General features: G+C 39.9%; 1 protein-coding gene across 2 annotated transcripts in view; it reads left to right on the forward strand.

The window, feature by feature from the left end:
- Positions 1–25,780, forward strand: part of edar (ectodysplasin A receptor) — an 82,600-nt gene that overhangs the window by 35,607 nt on the left and 21,213 nt on the right. For both annotated transcript variants that reach the window (XM_048598164.1, XM_048598165.1), the window contains exons 2-4: positions 4,661–4,723; positions 12,906–13,031; positions 20,116–20,297. In XM_048598164.1, the coding sequence (XP_048454121.1) occupies positions 4,673–4,723; positions 12,906–13,031; positions 20,116–20,297 (359 nt within the window). In that variant the 5' untranslated portion in view covers positions 4,661–4,672. The remainder of the gene's footprint in view (positions 1–4,660; positions 4,724–12,905; positions 13,032–20,115; positions 20,298–25,780) is intronic.

Raw genomic sequence — 25,780 nt, forward strand, 5'->3', positions numbered from 1 at the left:
TCTGCTCCTATGATGCTGCTTGGCCTGCTGTGTTCATCCAGCCCTGCACCTTGTTGTCAAGCATGTCACTACAATTGGAATGTGTTTCTAATTCTTTCTTACATTAATCATCATTTTCCAGTATGTGCAAGGAGAATTGTAGAATATTTTATTATGGAACTTAAAAATGGTGGAAAAGTATTTGAAAATGTAATTGTAATTGTGTTGTGTTGCTAAGCACTTGACTATGATTTTTGTGCGGTATTTCATAATTTCAACTCTACAAAAAGTAAGTCACTTCAAGACATTCTGGAAAATGAACCATTGAGGTAAGCAGTGTTATGGTCAATGATGGCTCTTGCTCACCATTTCAAAACACCTGCAGTTCAAAATATGTCAGATCAAGTGAATTTTGAGGCCTCTGCATAACAGTTTTTAATGGTAAAAGAAAATAATTTTTAACAATGAATTTTTTATTAAGCTATACCAGGTTAGTTGAAGAACACCAATGTTGTTCACAATGACTCTTTTTCCCTTTGTTCACTGCAAACAGACATTTTACAGCCTGAGGTATAAAGGATGATTGGATTACAGTGGTTAACGAGAAATCCTTATGGTATTCTGACATATTTGTTCACACTGCAGCCAGGATAATGAACCTGGCCATGATTAATGTCTAATACACTTAATTATATTGAATAAGCCTCTAAACCCAGTAATAATTATGTGTAGAGGACCCTCCTACTTTATATGCTGCCAATTTCCTTGTGATATTTAGACATTGCATGATTGTACAAGAAAATTGAGACATGGTTAATGAGTTGGTAACTATTGGTATGTTAAATATGTGTTTGTATGTCTGCTTATGTTATTGAGGAATTGCAGGGACACTAGACAACTGGAAGTAGTTCAATAGAAATTGACCATGACTTCTGACAGCTATTCCTTCCAGAGTACAATTACAGTAATTGTGTGTTCACATTTTTGTAATGAGCTGCTACTGCTTTTAATTTATGGTGATATGCAGTTAATTGACAAATAAGAATACTGTCTTACTCGACTTGAAGGTATTGACATTCATGTTGGTAGACATGTTTAAAATGGGTGCATAGCATCCAGAATGCTGGGAAGGTGTATGCACTCATTATGCACTGCAAGTGGACCACCCAGCATATTGGTAAAGGCAAAATAAAAAGTGGTGTCCTTTGCCGGCATTTTCAACAGGCGTTAAACCATTTGAAGAAAAATAGCGTGTCCCAATTCTCTTGGAAGCTTCCTGTATAAAAAGTAAAATCTGGCTGTCCTAAATGCAGTTGGCATCAGCCCTGCTACTCTTCGATTAAAAACAAGCCTGCACGTGAACTAGCCAGTGGCCTTTGAAGGGACCACTGGGGACTGCCAAGATAAATTACATTTCTTTTTCAAGTGCTTGCCAGAATGTGAAGCTGGGAGTATGATATTGTGCAGAACTTATCGTAATATTTTAAAATCTCATCCTTTGGCAACAACATTAGCTTTTATTTTTAATCTGTGACTATACATGCTATTTTCCCTATTTTGCTGTTAAAAAATCTTAACAGCAATGAACAAGAAAACGATGCTGTTTAGACATTTTAGAATCAAGTGGCAGAAATTGATAAAAAGCCCAATTACTCCTTCCTGTTGTTGTTATTATCCTGTGTATTTTTTATTTCACTCATGGAATATTGGCATTGCTCAGTGGGCCCACACTTATTACGCATTCCTAGTTGCTCTTGAGAAGGTAGCAGTGAGCTTCCTTCTTGAATTGCTGCAGGTCATGTGCTGTAGGTAGACCCACAATACCATTAAGGACAGAATTCCAGGATCTTGACCCAGTGACAGTGAAGGAGCAGCGATATATTTCCGAGTCAGGATTGTGAGTGGTTTGCAGGGGAACTTGCAGATTGTGGTGTTCCCATGTATCTGCTGCCCTTGTCCTTCCAGCGAGAAGTGAGTTAAGAAGATCTCATCTATGGATCTTTGTTGAATTTTTACACTGCTGCCACTGAGCATCAGTGGTGAAGGGAGTTGGTGCTGGTGGATGTGGTGGCAATAGTGGGCTGCTTTGTCCTGGATAATTTCAAGCTTCTTGAGTGATATTGGAGCTCCCCCCATCCAGGCAAATGGGGAGTATTCTATCAAGCTACTGATTTGTGCCTTTTAGGTGGTGACCTGGCTTCGAGGAGTCACTCGTGCTTATTTTTGTTGTAGTTAATACTTCAGAAGGAAATCTGTCATGTCATTTTGATTACCTGATGAATCAATGCCATTGTTTCCCTGAAACTGTTTTTGTGACAAAGGTGGCAACACTTCTCCAAAGACACAAGACTACAGGAAGAATTTTAATCTGGCCTGTTGCATTGGGTACCTTGATGAACCTTAGCCTCTGGCAGGTACAATACCGGCAACTGTCACTGTTCGTGGTGGCACTGTTGTACAATGCAGAGCAGCTGACCTCTGAATGAACAGCATTTCCACCACTGGGGTCCTCTATCCTGAGGTGCTTCTGATGGGCAGCACTTAAATTCCTGAATATAATGCTCTCCCATGTATGAGTTTGGAAATGGGAACAGTCAGTCGTCATGGGTTGCAAGGGGTATGCCAGGTGGATAGCACCCAGCTTTCCTGCCTCAACCTGATTTTAAACCATGCAGGAAGGCTTGCGAAAGGTCTTCCCACCCAGATGCTGGTTAAAGCCCCCATGTGGGCAATTAATGCCCACTGAAGAGCCTCATCACTGGCATTCAACCAGCAGCAGGGAGTCACCACTTGGGATATCTAGGCAGTAAACCCTTAGCAAAGTTGTTTGAAGGATTCCAGGGTGCTCCTTCATTCAAAGCACTCCGGGAATGACTGAGGGACTCAGCATCAAGTAGAGAACGATGGGGATGTTGGGACTGACTTTTGAAAGCCAAGCCTCTGACACTTGCCAGCAACTCTCTGCACTCCACCACCTTTGGTCCAGGACACCTCACTAATCCAGAACCTCTGGGGGTGTGCATAGCAGGCAGCTGCTACTCCTCTCGGTGGTCTTGTCTGCAATGGAAAGTTGCTGGCCTTGGATTGGCTGTCAGGTCAGTAGGATTTCTGCCTTTGGGATTCTGAATCCTGGGCAAAGTCCAATGGTGGCTACTTAAATATATTGGACCTTCACCAACAGAGGCAATGCAGGGCTCATGCCAGCTGTCTACCCAGCCAGCAAAGCCCCCATCACCTGGATCACATTTCGGCCTGTATTCGTTCTATCAACCATATCATCTACACACCAGCACCAAGCTATACTGACCACAGAAACCATGACTGGAAAGGACTTTCTGAGTTTCTGATGCTCATTGTATTACATTTTGCACATTTGTTGAAATAGTGTTTGAGCAATTTAGAAAAGGGGAATACTTTTTAAAAATGACCTGTTTAAGGAGAAAACAGCATTCACAATCATTGAGCTATAGATGTCTACAGCACAGTTAAAAGTTCTTTGGCACATCGAGTCTACACTGGTCAAAAACAACTACCCATTCTAATTTCATCTTCCAGTACTTGGCCCATAGTCTTGTATGCCTTTGTGAGTTGGTTAGCTCAATTAGTTGGACAATTGGTTTGCAATGCGGAATGTTTGCGGTTACCATGATGGACTCTCCTTCACAATCTCTCCCTTTGCCTGAGGTGTGGTAACTGCCCCTTACCTTAAATCTACGCCGCCCCCGTCATCGATCCCTGCATCAAGGGAAGATGTTCCTTTGTGGCTACCCTGTCTATGCCCCTTGTAATGTTGTGCATTTCAAACATGCTCTCCTCAGTCTCCTCTGCTCCCAGGAAAACAACCCCAATCTATCCAGTCCCGCTTCATAGCCAAAACCCTCCAGCCCAGGCAACATCCTGATAAAACTCCTCTGCACCCTCTCCAGTGTAATCATGTACTCTTACAATGAGGATTCCAGAAATCACACAATACTCACACCGTAACCTAACCAATGTTTTAAGCAGTTCAAGTACCACCTCCATCCTCTATGCTTCGACTAATGAAGACAAGTATACCATATGCCTTCTTAACCACTTTATCTACCTGGCCCGTACCTTAAGAGACAGTGTACATGCACACCAAGGTCCATCTAAACCTTGCTTTCCAAGGTTCTACCATTCATCATGTATTCCCCTGCCTTGTTTGTCCTGCCCAAATGCATCACCTCACATTTATCCACAATGAATTCTATTTGCCATTGATCAGCTCATTTGACCAATCCATCTATATCCTCCTGTAATCTAAGGCCATCCTCCTCGCTATTTACCACCCCACCGATTTTTGTATCATCCATAAACTAACTGACCAAATCTCCTACATTCAAGTCTAGAACAGGTTATATGTACCATAGAGAACAAGGGCCCCACAACTGATCCCTACAGAACCCCACTGGACCCAGGCTTCCAGTCACAAAAACATCCTTTGACTATCAGTGGCTTTCTGTCCCTCAGCTAATTCAAGATCCAATTAGCCAAATTAGGCCATAAAATTCTAAAAAAAAATCCTACTATTTTCTTTCTGCACAAATCTCACCCAGCCGTAGAATTACCGTAAAAAGAATAAAAGAATGTGCTAATATTTTAAATTATAAAGGGATTGAAGTAACATTTTTATTCATGTATTTTGATAAATGTGTTACAGGTGAATAAAAAGATGTTGCACTGCAAGACACTCTGGCGCGCACATGTTTTCCCTTTACTATTGGTAAGTATGGAGGCTCAATTTAAATATATTCAAATGACAATAACATTTGTATGGTGTGCAATAATTTGGGGCATGACTTCAAAGACCGTGTCAGGGTATAAATTCAAGAATTCTATGATTTCAGAATCCAGTCCTGTCAAATACCAGTTATGGTGGATCTCTATAGATCTAACGAGAAATAGAACTGAAATATCGAAACGTAGGACAGTTGACAATCTTGTTTGTTTAAGAAGTGATGTACTATATCCCTGAGCTCATCATAAAATATGCAGCTAATGTGCAGGTTATTTCCTTCAAGTAATGTAACAACTGTCTATAAAAAATGGTTAGTAAGATAATAAAATAAAAAAACAAAAATGCCTAATATTTAATTATTACAAATAATATATCTGCGCAGCCCTTATTGTTCAATATCATCATTTTACGTAGTATTTTTAACTTGTGTCAGACCTGCGATTGTATTGCTATATCAAAGAAATGCCCAAATTAACATCAAATTTAAACTGAAACATGACTGTAGAGTTAGAAATCACACTCCAGGTTCTATAGCACTTAAATTGTTTCACGGCTTTGTTTTCTATTGAGAAAATGGTCCCTAGTAAGAGCGCATTAAAGTCCCAGTTTTCACAAGTCAGAGCTCTGAACTGATATAGAGAAAAACATGCTACTCATTTCAATTCCTTGAGTGTGGAGCTGGAGGGGCTCAGAGGAAATGTGAGGCTCATTCACAGCAGCCATGGCTAGGGCTGCAGGTTGCCCAGTGGGAGAGATCTATGGCTCATGGCAAAGCCTCCCACTTCACCAGAGAGGAGCAAGATGTCACAGGGGAACCCAGAGGCTTGGCACCTGGGACAGAACTGAGCCTCACCTCAGAGATACCAGCCTGAATACAATGTTTGAGGTCAGAAGGAAGACAAGGGGGTGGCTGTTCAATCATGGAGGGTAGCAGCTTAGCAGGAGGAGACTATCCTTGTCATACAGCAGGGGTTAACCTTTCTGTTCGGCACCTTGTCCCTCCATTTCATATTCCTAATCTCTCATCTACGTTCGGTCCTTCTCCCCCACATTGAACTTCTCCTTCCAGGACCTCACTGTCCACAAGGCCAATATCATTCTGGACGGCAATGTTCAGGAGAGGGGAGCAGATCATCACAAAGACCAAAATACTTTCCAAAAAGTATTAAAGACACTATTTGACTCATCCAGCCACTGGAAGCCCAACTTCAGAAGCTCGATAGCCTGCTTAATGACTGTCTAGTTGAGCAAATGGTAGAAGTGGTATCAGCTGTGAGCCCATGTCTGAGGTTCCTGTACAGGGGCCAGAAACTATCGTCTCAAACTCTGTAGGATCCATTTGTGCACTTTGGAAGCTGAGGTGAACATCTGAACCAGCCTGGATTGGCAGAGGATGAAACATTCCTGGCAGTAGCCAGGAAAATGAAGGAAGTTCAGCTTGTGCTTGGACACCAGTTAGATATTAATGGAGTGGGAGACCTCCCAGCTGATGAACCAAATGGTTCACTCACTGGATGCCTTAATGGTCTCATGAATGTGGTTGATAATACTCTGCATCTGAAGGAATCCAGTGAAGGAAGAGAAAAACCCAATGCTTTCAGCTTTGCAAAGTTCCGGATTTTTCATTCAATTAATGTGCAATCTAATTCTGGCGAAGAGGGCATTGGTGCCCAGGGATATGCAGTATGTGCAACCTTTTTGAAATGCCCCTGAAGTCGCTGCTGGTTCATGTAAGGAGCCAGAATTTAAGAAGACTGCAGTGTCTTTGATAAGTATTGGCAGGGCATGAGGACCAATATTGTGAAGTGTCATGTTTTTGTGATGTAACCCTCTACCTGGAGATACTCCTGCACAACTCCTTCCCAGTCATCACCAGCTAGCCCTGTCTGTACTAGTCAACCCATCAATGAAGGTATGGGCCCTATATCCTTCCTGTTATTCCTCCCTCCCCTGTGTTCTCTTGATACTCAGTGTTCTATCTTTTATGCGGATGTTGTTGCCCTGCATTGCAGTTGTCTTCAAAATGTAATAGTGGTGCCCCATTTCCATCTGGAGCCTTCTTTCAGGGCAGGTATGTGTGGAGGTGATGGCCTAGTGATATTATCACTGGGCTGTCAATTCAGAGACACAGGTAATGTGCTGGGGACCCTGGTTCAAATCTGCCATGGCACATGGGAGAATTTGAATTCAATAATAATCTGAAATTAAGAAATCTAATGCTGACCATGAAACCATTGACGATTGTTGGAGTAAACAAAACCCTTCTGGTTCAGTGATGCCCTTTAGGGAAGGAAACTGCCATCCTTAACTACCTAGTCTAGCCTACATGTGATTCCAGACCTACATCGATGTGGTTAACTCTTAACTGTCCTCTGGGCGATTAGGGATGGCCAATAAATAGTGGCCTAGCCAGTGATGCCTACATCCTGTGAATCAATACAAAAAAAGCTATCTGTCCAGTTGAACTTTACAGTCTTTGTTCTTTTGTACCCATAATGCCAGAGGGTGCTGACCTCTTTCAAAGCACAGGCAGGCAGTGTGGCCACTCTTTGCTATGTGTGCTCCAACCTGGACATCTCCTGACTAAAGATTGAGTGTCCCTTTGCCCCACTTACCCTTAGGATGATGCCAAAAGGAGGTATGGTGGCTCCTTTCCCTTTACCTGCCTTCCCCCAGTTGACCTGTTTTTGAAGCTGCATACTTGTTATGCGCAACTTTGAAATTCTAACCTACTACCCCTGAGAAGCTCTTAATAAGTTCGTAAAGTACCTTAATTTGCCTGATTTGGATGAACAGCAGGATTCCTGTCCCACCCTGACGTCTCCAAATGCTCCTCGTCGTTGGTGCTAGATTGGGTCTTGAAATTCCCATCTTTGGGAGGCCCTTAAAATCCAGTGCATGAATCTCACTGACAACAATTGTAGGTATAAAGTAGAAAGAAAAGGAGAAACATTCTTTTCCCATATAAAATTTTTCACAACCTTAAAATCCCAATGCATATTCATTAATGATGTTACTTTTGAAGTGTCACGTTCTTATTCTGTGTGCACGTATGGATCCAATTTAATATGCAGCAAGATTCTACAAGCAGCAATTAACTATATTACAGTACTAACTAATTTGTTTACTTGGTGTCTTTTGAAAGGTAAATGTTGGTCTGAGCTCCTTTGAATTATGCTGTCTGATGTTGATTACCAGTCTGCCAATGCTTCCTCAGTAATGCACAACACAACTAGTAGGTTTGAAGAGAAAAAATAAATTCCTGAATGTTGCTCCAGGCAATGAGAAAAATGAGACTCTGTTAAACATAAGTTTAATATGTGTTTTTTTTTTACTAAATCGCATGACTAGTTTGGAGTTTCATCTTCCAGAAATAACACTTGTAAATTTACCGTTCTATAAACTGTAACCTGTCCTATATTATAACAGGGAGAACACTTCAAAAACCATTTCATTGACTGTAAATTGCTTTGGGGCAACTTGAGGTTATGGAACACACTCCATAGATGCAAGTCTTTTCTCATATCAGATCTTGACTTTTCATGTTTTATCTATTTAACAGAAAACAAATCAAAAAGTGTAGTTACTTTAAATAAAATTTTGAAGGAATGCAATTCAAACATTTGCAAAACCAAACTAGTTTGTAAGAGTATCTGTGAGGGCTTCAGTGAATGTGCTTCAGTTACACAGACTGACAGTTTAGAAAGAGTGTTGCAAAATCACTGTGCTCAACCATTCTAAGTGGAAGCCAAAGGGGATGAACTTGATATTTGCCAGTAGCACTGCTTGACGGTAAGCTAGCAGTTTGTTTTACACTACACAGAATTTTCTTTCAATAGAGGAGAGTTTTGGAGGGTACAAAACGTGTTGCTAATCTACTATCTGACTGTTTCCTGACAAAAACCAATTTCATCCCAAAAATGAGTGTAAAAACATAATTATCTGCACTTTGGCCAATAACAGCTCAGTTTCTGAACTCAGTTTAACTTTTATCCTGAATGCTATACAAGAGAAATGTTGTGAATTCAGCCTCCCCAACTCGATGTTGCACCAATCAGAAGCACATACTGTACCAGGAATCAAGGTCAGCAGGTTATTTTCTTTAAATGGATGGAATATCCTCCAGATCCTTCTGACCTTTGCACTAGAATTCCCCACAACACTCTCAGGTGGCCAACTGTTAGTGAAAATGTCCTTTCAATATGCAGAAAAACGATCATTTATTTTAATGCTGCAAAAATCCCACTATACTTGGGGACCATGGTCTTTTAGTTCCCTACAAGTCCTGATTGCTCTCTACTTCTGCACTTCACTGGTGCTATCTGTGCCTATTTTAACCTGCAAACCAATCTCAAATGATAATTTGTCCCATAATACTATACAGCTACCTTTCTTTCTACAGGCAGGTTATTACCACCTTCATTGCCATTTGGTAATGGTTTTCCAGGACTTATGTCATATAATTTCACCAAGCTGTCATAGGAAATTTTTTTTTAATTAAGAACAGCGTCTTTCAAAACCACACTCCAGAAAAGAAACATGTGGGTACAAATAGAATACATTAGGGTTTCAATTTGATAATGGTTATTTATCTGGTTTAGTTGAGAAAAGGTGACCCAATTTCGCCTCACACTAGACCCCCCTCTGTAAACAGTTGTATGTTTATCAAATATACTGTTACAAACGCAATCATTACTTGTAGTGATTGTAACAAGGTCAGCCAGGTGGATCTCATAGACAATGAGTTCCCTGACTGGGGCTGTGAATGTGTTCCAATCAGCGAGCCCTGGCTGACATTTAAGAACAGGAGTGTGAGACATCCTGTTCACTCTGAGAGAGGTGGATCAGTGTCAAGGACTCTCCACGTGTAAATAAATAGTGACTTTGTGACAGGCTACCGGCCTCTGTGCAGTTATTTCAGTGGCGACAAGAGTGGGATTAACGATGTAACTATGCAAAAGTGCCTTCCAGCTGAAGCCCAGTTGGACTTCAGCAAGGCACTATACCTGGCTTTATCTTCAAAAAATAGGGCAAGTGGAGAGTATGAGTTGCAGGGTATTTCTATGGAAGTGGACACCCTCACCTGTCCAACTGAACTTGGGGAACGCCATTTGAGTGAAGGCAATTGCATAGCTTTACTTAGGACATATCCTGAACAGAGGGATATTAGGTCAGCTCACAGCAAAACCCCAAAACAAACTCAAACCTTGACCAAATGGTTAAAATTTTCTTCAGGATCTGGACCGGCAAGTCATTGTAGTTGCTGATATGTGGACTCAAGACAGCAAAATAGTCCCATTAGTCCTAAATTGAGTCAGAGAACTCATAGACCGGTATCCAGGAGAGTGCATACCCTGGAAAGTCCACCTACATCTGGTTTGGAATAGTGACATTGCTCAGCAACATCCAAATTAGAACCAATCAAAATAAACATCTGATTAAATGGTGACCTGGTTCTAATGAAGGTTGTATACCAACATGGCCGTTTAAGTGATTGCAGAATCAGTCTTTAATAAAATTCAGTCTGGACTTCAACCCTTAAGTTTGTGCAAGACCCCGGCTAGACTGAGAACCCATACCAGGGAACCTTTACAGATTAAGGGTACAACTTCAATTCCGGTCTCTTATGAGAAGCAGTTGGTTCAGTTAGTAAAAGGCTCGGGCCCAAGCTTGATGGGGTGAAATTGGTTCAGAAAGATTCACCTAGATTTTCTCAACATTTTTCAATTAGAAAAAGGTTGCCTGAGTGAAATCTTAATTAAATACCCAGAAGCTTTTCAGGAAGGTCTAGGGACTGTCAAAGGAGCCAAGACCACCTTGCATGTTGACCAGGAAGCAATTCCACAATTCTGGAAGGGCCACGCAGTGCCATTTGCTTTATGGGCAAAAGTACAGGCAGAAATCAGAAGGCTGGAAAGCAAAGGAATCATCAAACCAGTACATTCTGCAGAATGGGCAGCACCAATAATACCGACTGTGAAGCCTGATGGGTCAGTTTGCTTTTGTGGGGATTTTAAACAAACAATAAACCACTTGTCACACCTGGATAAATACCCAGTCTCTCACACAGAGGATTTATATGCAAAGCTGGCAGGGGAGCATTCCCTCATGAAGCTGGACATGAGCCATGTGTACATACAATTCTGTTTATTGGGGATTCCATGTATGGAAGTGTGTTAAATTAATGCCCATAAGGGTTTGTACCAATGTATGGCATTGCCACTTGGGGTATTCTCAGCCTGTGTAATTTTTCAGCGGACAATGGAGAACAATTTACAAGGTCTGTCCCAGATCACCATTTATCTAGGCGGAGTGCGAATAACAGGGAAGACCGATAAGGAGCACTTAGAGAACTTGGGCGCGGTCCTTAGATGTTTCTCCCAGGTGGGCATGCGCCTTAGAAGGGAAAAATGTGTGTTCTAGGCACCCCAAATGATCTACTTGGGCTACAGAGTTATCAAGACCAGGTTACAATCTAGTGAGGGTGATCAAAGGCGCCCCAGCTCCCAGGTCTGTACAGGAGCTCAGGTCTTTCCTTGGCCTGGTGAATTGTTATAGAAGGTTCATACATAACCTGGCCTCCATCCTGGCACCTTTGCATCAACTCTTCGAAAAGGGTCAGCCTTGGAAATGGTCGTGTAGCCAAGCCACAGCTTTCAGCAAAGTGAAGAAACAGCTATCATCCTCTAAGGTGTTGGCACACTACAATCCCAACCGAGATCTGTTAATAACCTGTAATGCCTCCCTATGAGGCATTGGGGTAGTATTAGCTCATAAGTGGCCCAATGGAGAGGAACACCCAATAGTGTATGCATCTGGAACTTTGGCTAATGCAGAGAATAAATACACTCAGATAGAGTAGGAAGGTTTGGAGGTCATATTTGGAGTAAGGAAGTTCCACCAGTACCTTTATGGACATAAATTTGTAATAAACCCCTGCTAGCTCTACTTAAAGAGGGCACGGCAGTGCCACCCATAGCTTCAGGCTGAATTCAGCAATGGGCTCGAATACTAAGTGTGCATAAGAACAAATTGCAACACCGTCCTGGAGGCCAAGTAGCAAATACCAATGCATTGCACCATCCCCTGCTGACAGATACACCAGTGGAGGTACCACCACTGGAAATGTCTGTAATGGTTTTAAATTTTCTGGACACACTTCCGGTCACAACTGACAGTATCAGACTTTGGATGCAGGAAGATCTGGTCCTGGCAAAACTGAAATGTCTTGTCAGCAGGTTCTGTGTTGAAGCCTTCTCCAGAACTTGAGCACAAAATCATTGCAGCACCCTCTCAGTAGAAGTGTCTTCTTTTGGGTGAGATGGTAAACCTACTTTTATGAGCCTAAAAGATTCACTGGCATTATTTTGAAGAAAAACAAGTGAGTTGTCATTGATGCCTTGGCTAATGTGTATCTCTAAATGAATGTCACAAAGAAAAATGGGAAATCTAGTCACAATCACCTTGCTGTTTGTAAGAGTTTGTTTTAGTTGGCTATTCTATTTTCTACATTGCAGCCATGGCTATGATTCAAAGGTAAATCATTGACTTATAAAAAGGCCTTGAGATGTCTTTCTTTTTCTGCGTTAAAAGCATTTCAAATTGAATGTTTATCCTACCATCTCAGTGGTATGATTTCAGTGGTGTTTTCAAGGTGCAATCATGACTTTGACACAGTTTTCAGATTGTATCAATTATTTTGCAATGTTCTTTAAATAGTTCAAATAAACACTCAAGTCGGACCGTTGGCTTCTTCCACCCTAGGCACAGCTATCACAAGATATTTACCAGGAAGTTACTAACACGGGTCTCAAACTCAGTAATTTATAGCCAGGGTTGCAGTCACATAAATACAAAACTAACAGGATGAACTGAACATCTGCAAGGAATCTTGTCCATTCCCTGAGGCAAGTGTTTTAGCAAAGTCTCACTTGTCTGTAAATTATAGGTAATGTCTGATTTTAAACCTTGGTGCTTTGTGCTTCTAGAATTAGAGATAACAACAGATATAACTGGCCCTAACATCTATGAGTAATAATCCAGGAATCTTGTGGAGAAGTTATTTTACTTTATCTCTTAATGCTTACTTGTTGAAATGAATGTGAATATTTTGGTAATATTTTGGGAACATTTAGCAATCTGATAACAATCTATTCTTGAATGTCAGGTATCCTTGATCTCTTCAGTTATTGCTGACTACTCCTCAGAATGTGGGGAAAATGAATATTTTAATCACACAACTGGAGCTTGCCATGCCTGTCCTCAATGTCACTCAGGTGAAGAACCTGTTTCAGTAAGTTACTTTTGAAATGAGGTTTGTTTTTCTTATAACTTATTTTTTGGTCTTTTCACGTACACTTTCAGTGGACTTAGAAAATTATCACAAAAATGTAATTTTGCATATGACTAAACAGGGCAGTAAACAAGAGTCTTGAAATTGTGAGATTCTATGGAATTTAACTCGATTGAACACAAATCAGAGAATCAAACATAGGCATCAATTTATGTGATTGGCTCCTGATTTTTCCAGCATTGATTAACTTAATTTCTTCCTACTGACTTCCAATTTTGACATCGCAATCACAAAATGTGACCCAGATTAATACTTTGGTATCGCAAGCGCTTGATCTACATAAGTGTAAAAATTCATGAAATAAGAACCCATCAGTGACATCCTTGACAACAGGTTCTGAGACAAACCTTTAAGCCCTGGCATCATATCGATACCATTAGTAATTTGTTTGAGTCTAAAAGTAATGATGTAACCAATAGTGATTTTGAAAACTTTTTGCCAGGTGTGAGTTAACAGCCAGGTTTTGGGTTAGATAAGGAAATGATTGCATCTTTTTATCAAGAAGGTAATTACTATTGGAAAGGTTTCTCCTTGGCAGAAAAAAAAGGCCCAAAAGAACCGGGGATGCTGGAAATCAGAAACAAAAACAGAAATTGCTCAAAAAACCTGAGCAGGTCTGGCAGTATCTGTGGAGAGAAAGCAGAGTTAATGTTTCAGATCCGTGACCCTTCTTTAGAACATTGGTCACTGTCCTGATCCATTTGTTGGTGGATGACTGACAGATCCCAAGCAGGTCACCCCATGGAAGGAGCATGTCACCATATAAATCCAAAGTAGCCGTCACCTTCATAACCACTGGGAGAGGATGGCCTACTGTTGTAGTACTGAGGTCCTGATCAAACAGCTGACATAGTTTTGTCTCAGTGTCCTGGGACGTATGATGCCTGCATTATCACTGAGACTTGTTCATCCCCAGGAAATGGAGTCAGGGCCGAAAAACTCTGATCCTCCTGTGGGCCCCACCCATCCTCAGGGGCCCTGCAGCTGTTTCGTCTATCCTGTCTGACCTATTTGTGAATGAATGCATACATGTGTGGATTTTAATGTGGTGTTGTTAGGGTTTGTAAAGTAGTAATTAATAATCCATTTTGCCACAGGGTAGAGTATTTGTTATAATAACTTCACTTTTTGTGTTTTTTTGTTTATTTTAAAACCTGGTGCACGTTTCTTATATTTTGGATAATGGTCACACTTAGGCAAATTAACTATCCTAGAGATTAAATTGCCCATATTTCACATTTGTGATGACTTGTGAAATAGTGAAGTTTGATTTTCAGCACATCCTTTCTGTCAAGGTCATGAGCTAATTAAAATTAAATGAGTTTTTTCTGATAATTAACAAGGGTTGCATAGCTGCTAATGAGCTTTAATTAAAATTCATTAAAATGTAATTACAAGGTGAGTGAGTTCAAATTTCAGCATCTAACTTGGTCAAATCCATTAGCCCAAGGTTTTGAATGGCTAAGCCAGTAACAATACCACTACACCATTGCCTCCTGCTTGCTGTTAGGAATACCGAGCCTTCAGTTAACAATTCCATTTGCCAAGGTTAGAAAATTACCATGTTGTTTTAAAATTAATCCCTCCAAATCCCTTATTAGTATGAACAATAGACTATTGCCACAGCTCTATTTTATGAATCGCTATTTGCAACGTTATCTATTTTGGTTATTGTGAGGAATATTAGTGGTCATTCACAACTCAACAAGCTAGACTCACATTGCAATTAACTGCAATTGTTCTCTCAGATTGGAATAATTACAATGAATTCCAGGTTTCAGTTTTATCACATTTCTGTTACGGAATTCACTAACACAGACTTCACGTTTAACTCTGCAAAACAGCTACTTGAAATGTTTGCAGTCCAAAATTCCATATTTCAGAAACCCCAGAATTAATTGTGGTTATCGTACTGTACTGTATTTTGCTTATGAGAACAAGGACTGCATTGTCTGAAATTACAAAGTCTTGGTAAACAGTTGTGTGGACCTCACAGTGTTTTCTTCCTAAAGTACAAAATGAAAGAAGTGCAATTGAAAATTCTTCCTAATGCCCAAGACCATGTCCAGTTTCAAAATTGCATCTTGTGAATTGTGATAATTCATCAATAATGTTATTGAAAAGAACTTTTACTACTTAAGTCTTTTACAGCTACTTCCAAGCTACAATATTGCAAAGACTAGCACTTTCCTTTGCTAGCATGATTGATTTTTTTTGACAATAAGACCAGTTCATTTTGTACTAATATAGAGCCTTTTATATCCAAAACAAGCTGAAAATTAATAAATCCAGCATTTCTTTCTACGTAGCAAGGTCCTGTAAACAGCATTGAGATGAATGGTGGTTGATTTTTGTTTCGCTGCAGTAGTTCAAGAAGATAGATCACCATCACCTTCTCCTGTGCAACTAATGATAAACGGTAAATGCTGGCCCAGCGAATCTTGCATTCCTTGAATGATATCTTTTATTATAATTACAGTGATATTGGTTGAAGGATGCATGAACCACAGTCTGCAGAATAGAAACTTTTGAAAGATAGAAACAAAATATATTCCTTATGCCCCCACCTACCAAGGTCTACTGCTCCTTCCACTTCCTATGGCCTCTCAGGTCTCTGTAGCCACCGTGTGGCCCATTCTGCTCATTCACCCAGTATGCACTGCATAAAAACAATGAACTCTACAGTGGCAGTTGGATGTGTAAAATAAAGCCTTAAAATTGTAATTCATATATGACTTTCATTATATTAAAGAAGTTTCATTCATTGAGGCCAATGGGAGTCTTAATCTAAAGAACTAGACCCTCTACATTTCCAATACCCATAACTACAAGGCACTTGACACTACTTGAACGTCTATAAACAAACATTGTAAATAGATAGAAATCAGACACTAGGACTGTCAGTTAAGCTGGGGCACAGTTGTGTTGACAATCTAATGGTTGTTTGAGTTCTCACCCAAGAATATGTATATACAAGCTGATCTCTCACTGTTCGACCCATCACACCAATAGGCAACACGTAATTGAGGAAACGGACAAAGGGCTTGAGGTTGCTGTTTTTGAGGAGGGAGATAATGAAAGAGATGGGGAATACCTGAGAAAAGCAAACTTGGGGACAAAGAGAGAGAATTGGTGGAAAGAGTAATGATAGTGAAAGATGCATTTAGGCTTCCTAGAGCAAGATAAGGGGTTGCCTTTGGCTAATTTATTAAAGTGTAGATTGTGATTATTTATGTATCTTTCTCACATTTCCATTTGAGTTAATGTAAGACGTTTTATTACTTTAAAATAAAAGTGTGGTGAAATTACTTCTCCACTTGGAAAGAGTAGAAAAGTTGAATGTACATATGATCATAGTGAGAAGATATCATTTTAAAAATATAACACAGGCATGGTTTTGTACAATTGTTAATCTGTGATTGAATGAGCTCAGTTTTTGTGGCATTTTATACATATGTTTTGACATATTTGCCTCATACTTGCTGGTTAAATTGGTAATTAAACATATTCAACATGATTTTTTTAAGTTGAACTCTGTTCTAGATTGAATGTATCACAGGGCCTCTATTTCTAAGTTACCATAATTACATTCACTCTAACAGATTAACCATATTTAGAAAAGGAACATATAAATTCCGAGATGAGAGAGGAAACATATAAGATACTGATGGAACTTGAGAGCGTGGATATCGAGATAATATTTTCTCTTGGGGGAGAGATTTGAACTAGAAGTTTGAAAAAGAAGTTGGAAATAAGGAGATTTACTTGTCTGTCAAGGGATCATTAGTCTATGAAATTCTCTTCCCAAATAGAGCATAAGGTGGGGTCATGGAATTTTGTAAAGGCTGAGTTAAACAGATTTTTGATAGACAAGTGAGTCGAGGTTATGTTGGCAGAGAGAAAGGTGGATCAGGTTAGCCACAATCTTACTGAATTCAGCTTGAAGAAGCACTCCTGCTCCTCTGTTCCTACTTTACCTATGAAATTTTCATGATAGAATTTCAACAAATTATTTTTATGAAGAGGCGAAAAAGTTCACATGATTTTGGGAACATGAATCAGGAATTATTGGGAAATATTTTCGTATGAAGGTCACACCTAGCCAGACACACCCTCATCCTGTGAATGAATAAGGGAAAAAAAAACCTTTAACAAGGAAAGTGTTGAGACAGTATATCAGAAATATATATACAGGATATATCTGTATTAAATCAAATTAAACAGCTCTCAACATCAAATTAAATCATCTTTAACTGTATTGTACTTCACATCTCCCCTAGCACATCTGTGATATAAAAAGAGACATCAAAACTTCATTTTTCAATTTCATTGTCGTCTATTGTGAACCAGTGGAATTAGTGAGTATGTTATAGCATGGGGGTGTTTTACTGGTAAAATTTGTGGCCTAATTCTGAAGTTGGCACTCCTACTATGCAGATCATGGCCATTCGAATTTTATAATGGCAGAATGTACAATGCAGCACATTTGGAATATCCCGCACTTTTCTGGAAAGGGAGGTTGTGGGTTCATCTCCACGAATTTCCACATGGATTGCCAGTCATTGCTTTCTATGGCGTGACTACTGGAGTCCAGGAAGTTGAAAGAGAGAGTAACAGGACAAATTATCCGTGCACACTGCAATAAAGAAGAGAAACAGCCAAGATAATGCGTAGTCCAAGAACATGTTACAAGGATTAAATAAGAAGGGAAGAAATTATTTAAGCGTGAGGCAGCGTGGCTAATTTTGCTGTGCCAGTTCTATTGTCACAGCACAGAGAGGGAAACAGGTCATCTGGGATGTGAATGAAGAAAGTAAGCACAAGTGTAGCTCCTTAACTAATGAGCTTGAATGATTGAGAAATTGATATCTGGGGATCAAGAAGGATGAATTAAAGGAGTTGATTTTAATATTAAACCTCTTACATAAAAAAGGCTAAATGAAATGAAAGCAAGATTGGATTAAGGCAAAAACATAACAAGGGAATGTGAGAAAAAAATAATGTTTGACATTTTCTTTCATCCCCTAAAGTAATTCATAACTTGAAGGAATGAGACTCCACACTGGAAGTTGTTCAGTTTTAGTGCCAGAGCGGTTGGTTAGTGCTTATCATTGTGTTAAAACTGTATGTACACTTGCACTCAAATTTCTTGTAGTTTTTTCTTGTATGGGCCATGCAAATGCTTTCACAATACAAAATGCATGTCAATGGTAAGGCAGGAAGTGAGATATACTTCTGTAAAAGAATGGCGCAGAATAACTCAGCAATCTTGCAATATTCACATTTAGTGCTGCTTATCACCTTAGTTGGTATGCCTTTTACATAGAAGTAAGTACCTATATGAAAACTTGTGAATTGTTTCACTTCTACAGTTCAATAATATGTAATTAAGGCCGTAGTTTTAATTCTCTGTACTAATTAGCACTGAGATGGGATTGCCATCATCTCTCATGAACTTACCTTAGATCTTAACAAGCTCTGATATTATGGAGGGCTTGATTTATTTTTCAGCTTTTCAATATCACCTTCTGGATTTGTTTGTAATTTTAGGGAACTTTATTTTCAAATTGGGGTGGGGAATCTAATGCCTAGAAGATTTCTGTTTCCAAAACCATGCTAGGTCAATGTTGCTTGTGGAATCCCTACAGTGTGGAAGCAGGCCATTCATCCCATCAATTCCACACCCCCTGCCTCCGAAGAGCATCCCACCCAGATCCAGCCCCCTACCATATTCCCGCATTTCCCATGGCTAACCCACCAAGACTGCACATCCCTGGACACTATGTGCAATTTAGCATGGCCAATCCACCTTACCTGCACATCTTTGGACTATGGGAGGAAACCAGAGCACCCAGAGGAAACTCAGGTAGAGGCAGGGAGAATGTGCTAATGTCAGACTGATAGTCACATGAAGATGGAACCAAACCCGGGTCCCGGGCTCCGTGAGGCAGCAATGCTAACCACTGAGCCACCTTATGTAATGCTATCTTTAAATATTAAGCCGTAATTATGCTGGATGCGGGTTTACTGCCAATTAGGGGTGCTGGTCACTGCTTAGAGGCAGGAGATACTAGTTAGAGCATCAAAGGGTAGATAGCAGTCATGATTGGACCTACTATTGTCATACTCAAGAGAAGAGGCAGGATTTCAGAGGATTCAGAGTGTTCAGTGATTTGGCCAAATAAGCAGTTGGATGGTATGGTGCCCGATCTCACAGCAAAACTCCTGGTGACAAAAAAAATTCAGGCTGAACAAAAATATTGCAGCTTCTGATAGCTGTACACCAATAATCTTCAGACTATTAGGATGTGGCAATATCCAATTTGAAAATTGCATTTCAGCCCTCCTTGGTCTGTTAGGAAGTTGCTCAAAGAGCTTCATAAGTCATCATTTGAAAGTAAATGGGTTCCCAGATTCACATCTGGTACCCTCCTTTTGAAAATTGAGTTGCATTTCAGAGGTATCAAGATCCATCATACTCAGATCAAGTGGTCCCATAAAACTTAATGAAACTGCCATCCTTACCTGGTCTGGCCTACATATGACTCCAGACTCACAGCAATGTGAGTGACTCTTAACTAACCTCTGGGCAATTAGGGATGGACAACAAATGCTGCCTAGCCAGACACACCCTCATCCTGTGAATGAATAAGGGAAAAAAAACAACCTTTAACAAGAAAATTGTTGAGACAGTATATCAGAAATATATATACAGGATATATCTGTATTAAATCAAATTAAACAGCTCTCAACATCAAATTAAATCATCTTTAACTGTATTGTACTTCACATCTCCGCTAGCACATCTGTGATATAAAAAGAGACATCAAAACTTCATTTTTCAATTTCATTGTCATCCATTGTGAACCAGTGGAATTAGTGAGTATGTTATAGCATGGGGGTGTTTTACTGGTAAAATTTGTGGCCTAATTCTTAAGTTGGCACTCCTACTATGCAGATCATGGCCATTCGAATTTTATAATTCCAATTAGCTACAGTTCTAATGTATATGACTTTTTTTTAGAACTGTGGATATGGAGTTAAGGATGATTCCTATGGCTGCCAGCCTTGCCAGAATGGCAAATTCTCAAGGGGGGTATATCAAATCTGCAGAAGACACAAAGATTGCGAGGGTTTCTTTCGAGCTACTGTCTTGACACCAGGCACCACAGAAACCGATGCAGAATGTGGACCTTGTATCCCAGGGTAAGCATACTTTATTAAAACTTGCTGTTCTTTCCTGGAAGCTTGCAATCCAAACCAGACAAATTCTGGTATCATTTTAAACTTCTGAGATTCATTATGGAAGAAGAAATTTCGGAAAGCCACGTTTGGTGTCTTTACAATTGGTGGTTATATAATTTGCTACACATTCTTGTCAGGAATTTCACTTGGTTTTATTAACCACAGGGTGTTAATCTTTTCACCATGTGTATGGCATATATTTCATTATTCTATCTTTCACATAAGCATGAAATATTATTTGGGGAAATGGCTGGTGCAATTTCTGATTCATGAAGTAAGATTGATAGTGCAGAGTAGGCTACCACATTATTATGGTGACCACAAAGGAATATTGAGGGATATACAGTAGTTGTTGGAAAAATCCTAGAGAAATGTAGTTTCAGCTGTGAGTCATTCTTCGCATCGACCTTGATGAAAGGATAGTGAACCCTTGGAATATGTGATCAGATATGTCAAAGATTTGTCTTTTCCTCGCATTGTTAGGTTCATGGCCATCTAAGATTTGCAGGAATCCTAAAATTAGCTTTCCTTTTGTTTACTTATTCATTGGCAAGGCCGATATTTATGCCAATTCTGTTTGCCTTGAGAGGGTGGAAGTTAAGAAAGTTTTATTTTGGATTTTAAAGGTATCAAAGGAACGGGGAGAAAATGGGAATATGGCATTGAGATAGAGGATCAGCCACATTTGTATTGAACCGCGGAGCATATTCGAAGGGCTGAATGGCCTAGTTTAGCTCCTACTTTCTATGTTCATATGTAAATGAACTGCCTTCTGTAAAATAACTGAATTACTTAGGAGACTATTTCAGAGGTTGATTAAGAGTCAACCACATTGTTGAATGTGAAGAGTCACATACAGGACAGACCAAGTATTGATAGAAGAACACTTTAGTGTTTCAGCTGAGGAATATAACCAGTATCTAAGCTATTTGCATCCATGGATGCTGAAAAACAGAAAAATATTTGACATAAGTATTTCCATCTGCTACTTTGCAATTGAGCTAACATCCTCATAAATGGGTCACTGCTGATGGCAAAAAAAAACTACTAGCAAATCCAAATTCCAGAATCTACTTCAAGGATGGCCATGAAAACTGACAGGGATCAAATTTATCTTAAGCATAGCAACCAGTTATACTTCCAACCCTTAGAGCTTGCTCAGAGCCATTACATTATGTCATGGTTGATATTCTACCTCAACTGCACTCTTTTGCTATATCTATGTATCCCTTCATTCCTTTAGGTGCCAAATATCTATCAACATCTGATTTAAACATTACATTGAGCATCCACAACTCTTTGAGTTCCAGAATTCCAAAGATTCACAGTCCTTTGAGTGAAAACATTTCTCACCAGCTCAATCATAGTTGATTGGCCACTGATACTGAGGCAGGGACCCTGTGTTCCAGACTCTCCAGCCGGGCAAAATATCGTCCCAGCATTGATTTTTTGTCAGGCCCCTCACGCTACTAAGTTGCATGGAGTCTAGTCCTTCAATTTGATTTTGTCTTCTGTTGATTTTTGGGGCTTTTCCCAATATCAAAATCCTGACTCTGGTTGAACCAGTTCTCAGACAAGTTGTTAATCTGAACCCCTCAACCCTCCACAACCGGAATCCCATGTCCCCTCCACATACCCCTAAACGACCCATTTCTCTTTTACACCACCTATGATCCCTCCATACCATGTTAATCTGAGAAATATTCATCAAGAAAAGAAAAAAGCTGAAGCTGGTTCGTTTCACACATAGGTTGATTTAGATTTAAATTCCTCAGTTCAGCATAAAACACTGAACATTGCTTTCTTCTTCTATTGCTGTCTCTCCTCCTTCATTCCCAGTGTAAACAGGTCCGTAAAGAAATATGTGTTCCAATTAACATTAGCTGCTTTTAATCACATATGGAATATGCACATATCCTCATGCAATTAGCTCAGTATTTTCAACATGCCCCCTTTATGCTACACTTCCCCCATTTTGCTGCCTCTATGCATTTTCCGTCATTAGCGAGATGCAGAAACAAAGCAGCTTCAGTAACTTGAGAAGTCTTTGAAATCCTCAAATTTTTTTTAAAAAATCAGGCATTCAATATTTTCTTTGAAAAGCATAGGCCTGCTACATTCTCATAACACTGTCAGTCAAACAGCGAAAGTAAAGGTTCAATTGAAGAAACTAATAACATACCATTTTTCTTCCTAATTGCTTGCTGTTTCTGCATGGTCTGTAATTCATGTAAAAGCTATCTCCGAATACCAAGATTTTCCAGTCTCTCACTATTTAAAAGATATTCTGCTTTTCTATTTTTCCTACCAAAGTAGAAAGCTTCATATTCCTCTGCATTATATTTTGCCTTCTTGTCCACTTATTTAATAGAAATGTACAGCACAGAAAAATGCCCTTTGGCCAATAGATTCATCACTGGTCAGAAACAACCACCTAACTATTCTAATCCCATTTTCCAGCACTTCACCCACAGCCATATATGCCTTGGCATCACAAGTGCACATCTAGATACTTCCTAAATGTTAAGGAGACTTCTGTCTGTACCACCCTTACAGACAATAAATTCCAGATTCCCACCATACTCTGGTTAACAGAAGTTTTCCTCACACTCTCTCTAAATCTCCTGCCTCTTACCTTAAACTGTGCTTCCTGACCATCGATCTGTCCATCAAACATAAATATTCCTTCCTGTCAACTCTAACTGTGCCCTTCATAACTTTATACATTTCAATCTTGTCCCCGAGTCTCCTCTGCTCCAAGGAAAACAACCCGAGAGTATTCAATTTTTCTTCATTACTAAATCTCACCAGCCAAGGGAACATCTTGGTAAATCTCATCTGTACCCTGTCTAGTGCAATCACACCCTTTCAATAATATGGATTCCAGATTGGTAAAGGGAACTAGGAAACCAGTAATGATGGTAATTTTTTTAACAACAATCTGACAGTAACATAACTGATGCTAGCTTTTAATTCGAGATTTAATAATGAACTGTATTTAAATTTCACCAGCCGCCACAGTGGGGTTGAACCTGTATACTCAAAGTGGGGTTGGTTTAGCTCAGTTGGCTGGACAGTTGATTTGCAAAGTAGAGTGATGCCAACAGTGTGGGTTCAATTCCTACACCAGGTGAGGTTACCTTGAGGGATTCTGCTTCTCAGCCTCTTCCCCCTTGCCTGAGGTATGGTGGCCCTCAGGTTAAACAACCACCAGTCATCTCTCTCTAATAAGTCTGGTGATTTGACACAAAGCTTTAATGTAGTCTTCTGTATTACAAGTCCAGTGACTCTATCATTCTTTATTTTTCTCTTCCCCAAGTGCAATAACTCCTACATTAACATAGACGTTGCCAAACACAGCAAGATCCTTCAAACAACAGCGATCTGAATATTCATATTCATATGAGACTAGAATATTGACTTTCAGATTATTTTAAGTTATTTTAAGTGCACATTAAGAAGCAGGCTGATCCTTGTTTTAAAGGCGTGTCCTCCCAGATTATCTGGAGTGGGCTGCAACCTCTCACCCGATCCTCAGAGTCCCCAAGCTGTTCCATGGCGCCGTTCCTGCTCTCCACCTCCACCTGCTGCAATAATGAAGTTTTAAACTCTCGATGATGGATTCGAAAGCCAATCCTCGTTACTTGCCATCACTTTGCAACTTTACATCCTGCTCACTGCTTATTTTCCCTTCTAACTTTGTATCGTTATTCAACTTCAATACATTACCTTTTGATCCAATGTATCATCATATGTCAGTCCTGCCATCCCAGCAATCAGTCTAATAAACCTTCGTTATATTATGTCCATAGCCAGAATATCTTTCTCAAATATGGAGACAAAAACTGTATGTAATACTCCAGGTGTGATCTCACCAGGGCTGTATGCAATTGCAACAAGACATCCCTACATAGATAACTTCATGACATAATAAATCTTTACATAATTTGGACACAATTGTAAAATATTTTAAATCTTTAGTTAGGATGTCCCATGCCCATTTTAACATGGTTGATGTGATCCAACTTTGTAACATTTTAAAGAAAGTTCCAATTCCTTTCAAACTGCTCTGGTACTAATTTCTCCTGCTGCTTGTTTCCCACATCATTGTTTAATTGTAACATAACCTGCTGTCTGTTTAAGGTCTGCTTGATTAGAACTTCTTCAGTTAATTTTTACCTTGTTATCCTATTAGGCCAATTCCTTTGACCACCCATCCCTCCCAACATGATATGATTTTACAGCCATTTTATTTATCCTTATCCTCCCAACTCCAAACATTTGGGAACATTTTAGCTAAAGGTCAATTTCAGAGGTTGGTGAGAGGATTACACAATTGTGTAAAGTAAGGGTTTTGAAAAGGTTAATGTTGAAGACTGCATTAAGTTCAAATCAATGTGATAATGTCATGCAGTCTTGAGCGAGGAATTGGAGAATTTAGGTTGAAATCCTGATGGGATCAGATGTGCCATGCCTGGCTCCTGATAGTCTAAATCATTATGTCTAACTGGTCCCAGCAGCCAGGCTATAATTATGAAGGGGACATTTAATAAAAGCATCAATGACCCCTCTATCTACTGCTTTTGTTATCATGCAATAAACTACATCTTATTGTTTGTACAAGTGCTTCTTGTTGTTAAGACTCACTAGTGGTTCATCTTCTACCTATGGTAACCAAGCAGCTCCTTAGACACACTATAGAAAGGAAGATTGGTGTTAGCAGTCTATACTATCATTAGCTGGTAGTGGATGGTTCTGCAGCATATAACAATATACACCTGCCACCTGACCATCGATCTGAGGTCCTCACAGAGAAGCTCAGGCTTGATCAGTTGAGGACCAGAGAGCTGTGAACTTCAGAGGGAGCAGGAAGTCTGGCAGCTACTTGCACAGCGAGTCAGATTATTATTGCCCAATTCCTGGCAGGCTAATGCATTCAGTGTTGGAACTATGTTTCTCTTTATACATTCTCACTTCCAGCAGCACTGGGACCACGTGGGATGCAGATGTGTCCAAATGCTAGCTGCTTGTGTGATCTTTCCAGAGGCAGCTGTGGCTGTTATTGGTCACCTCCAAGAGCCCATCAAATCAGATGGAGTTGCTTTCTGAAGACTGCTAAAGCTTTTTATAGTAAGTTTGGCACCAATTGTAATTGTAGAGGGGATACTTCATAAAAGCATCCATCTACTGCTATGAGGCCACCTCCAGATAGCTGACAAACTTTGTATACAATGGAGTCAGCTCCAAAAGTATAAGATCCCACCATCCCCAAAATGGCTCCTGATTGTGTCCTTACATGGCATTATTGGAAGTCCATGTTGATGAAGTGGACTGCTGACTTTATTTCCCACTCATCCCTGGGAAGCTCCCCAGACACAGGAATTTGCTATGGAGCCATGCCAAACCAGCTCCTCCTATCCTGCAAAACCAATCTGCTTGGGCAT

This window comes from Rhincodon typus, chromosome 6 (genome assembly GCF_021869965.1).
Source record: "Rhincodon typus isolate 14 chromosome 6, sRhiTyp1.1, whole genome shotgun sequence".
NCBI lineage: Eukaryota > Metazoa > Chordata > Chondrichthyes > Orectolobiformes > Rhincodontidae > Rhincodon > Rhincodon typus.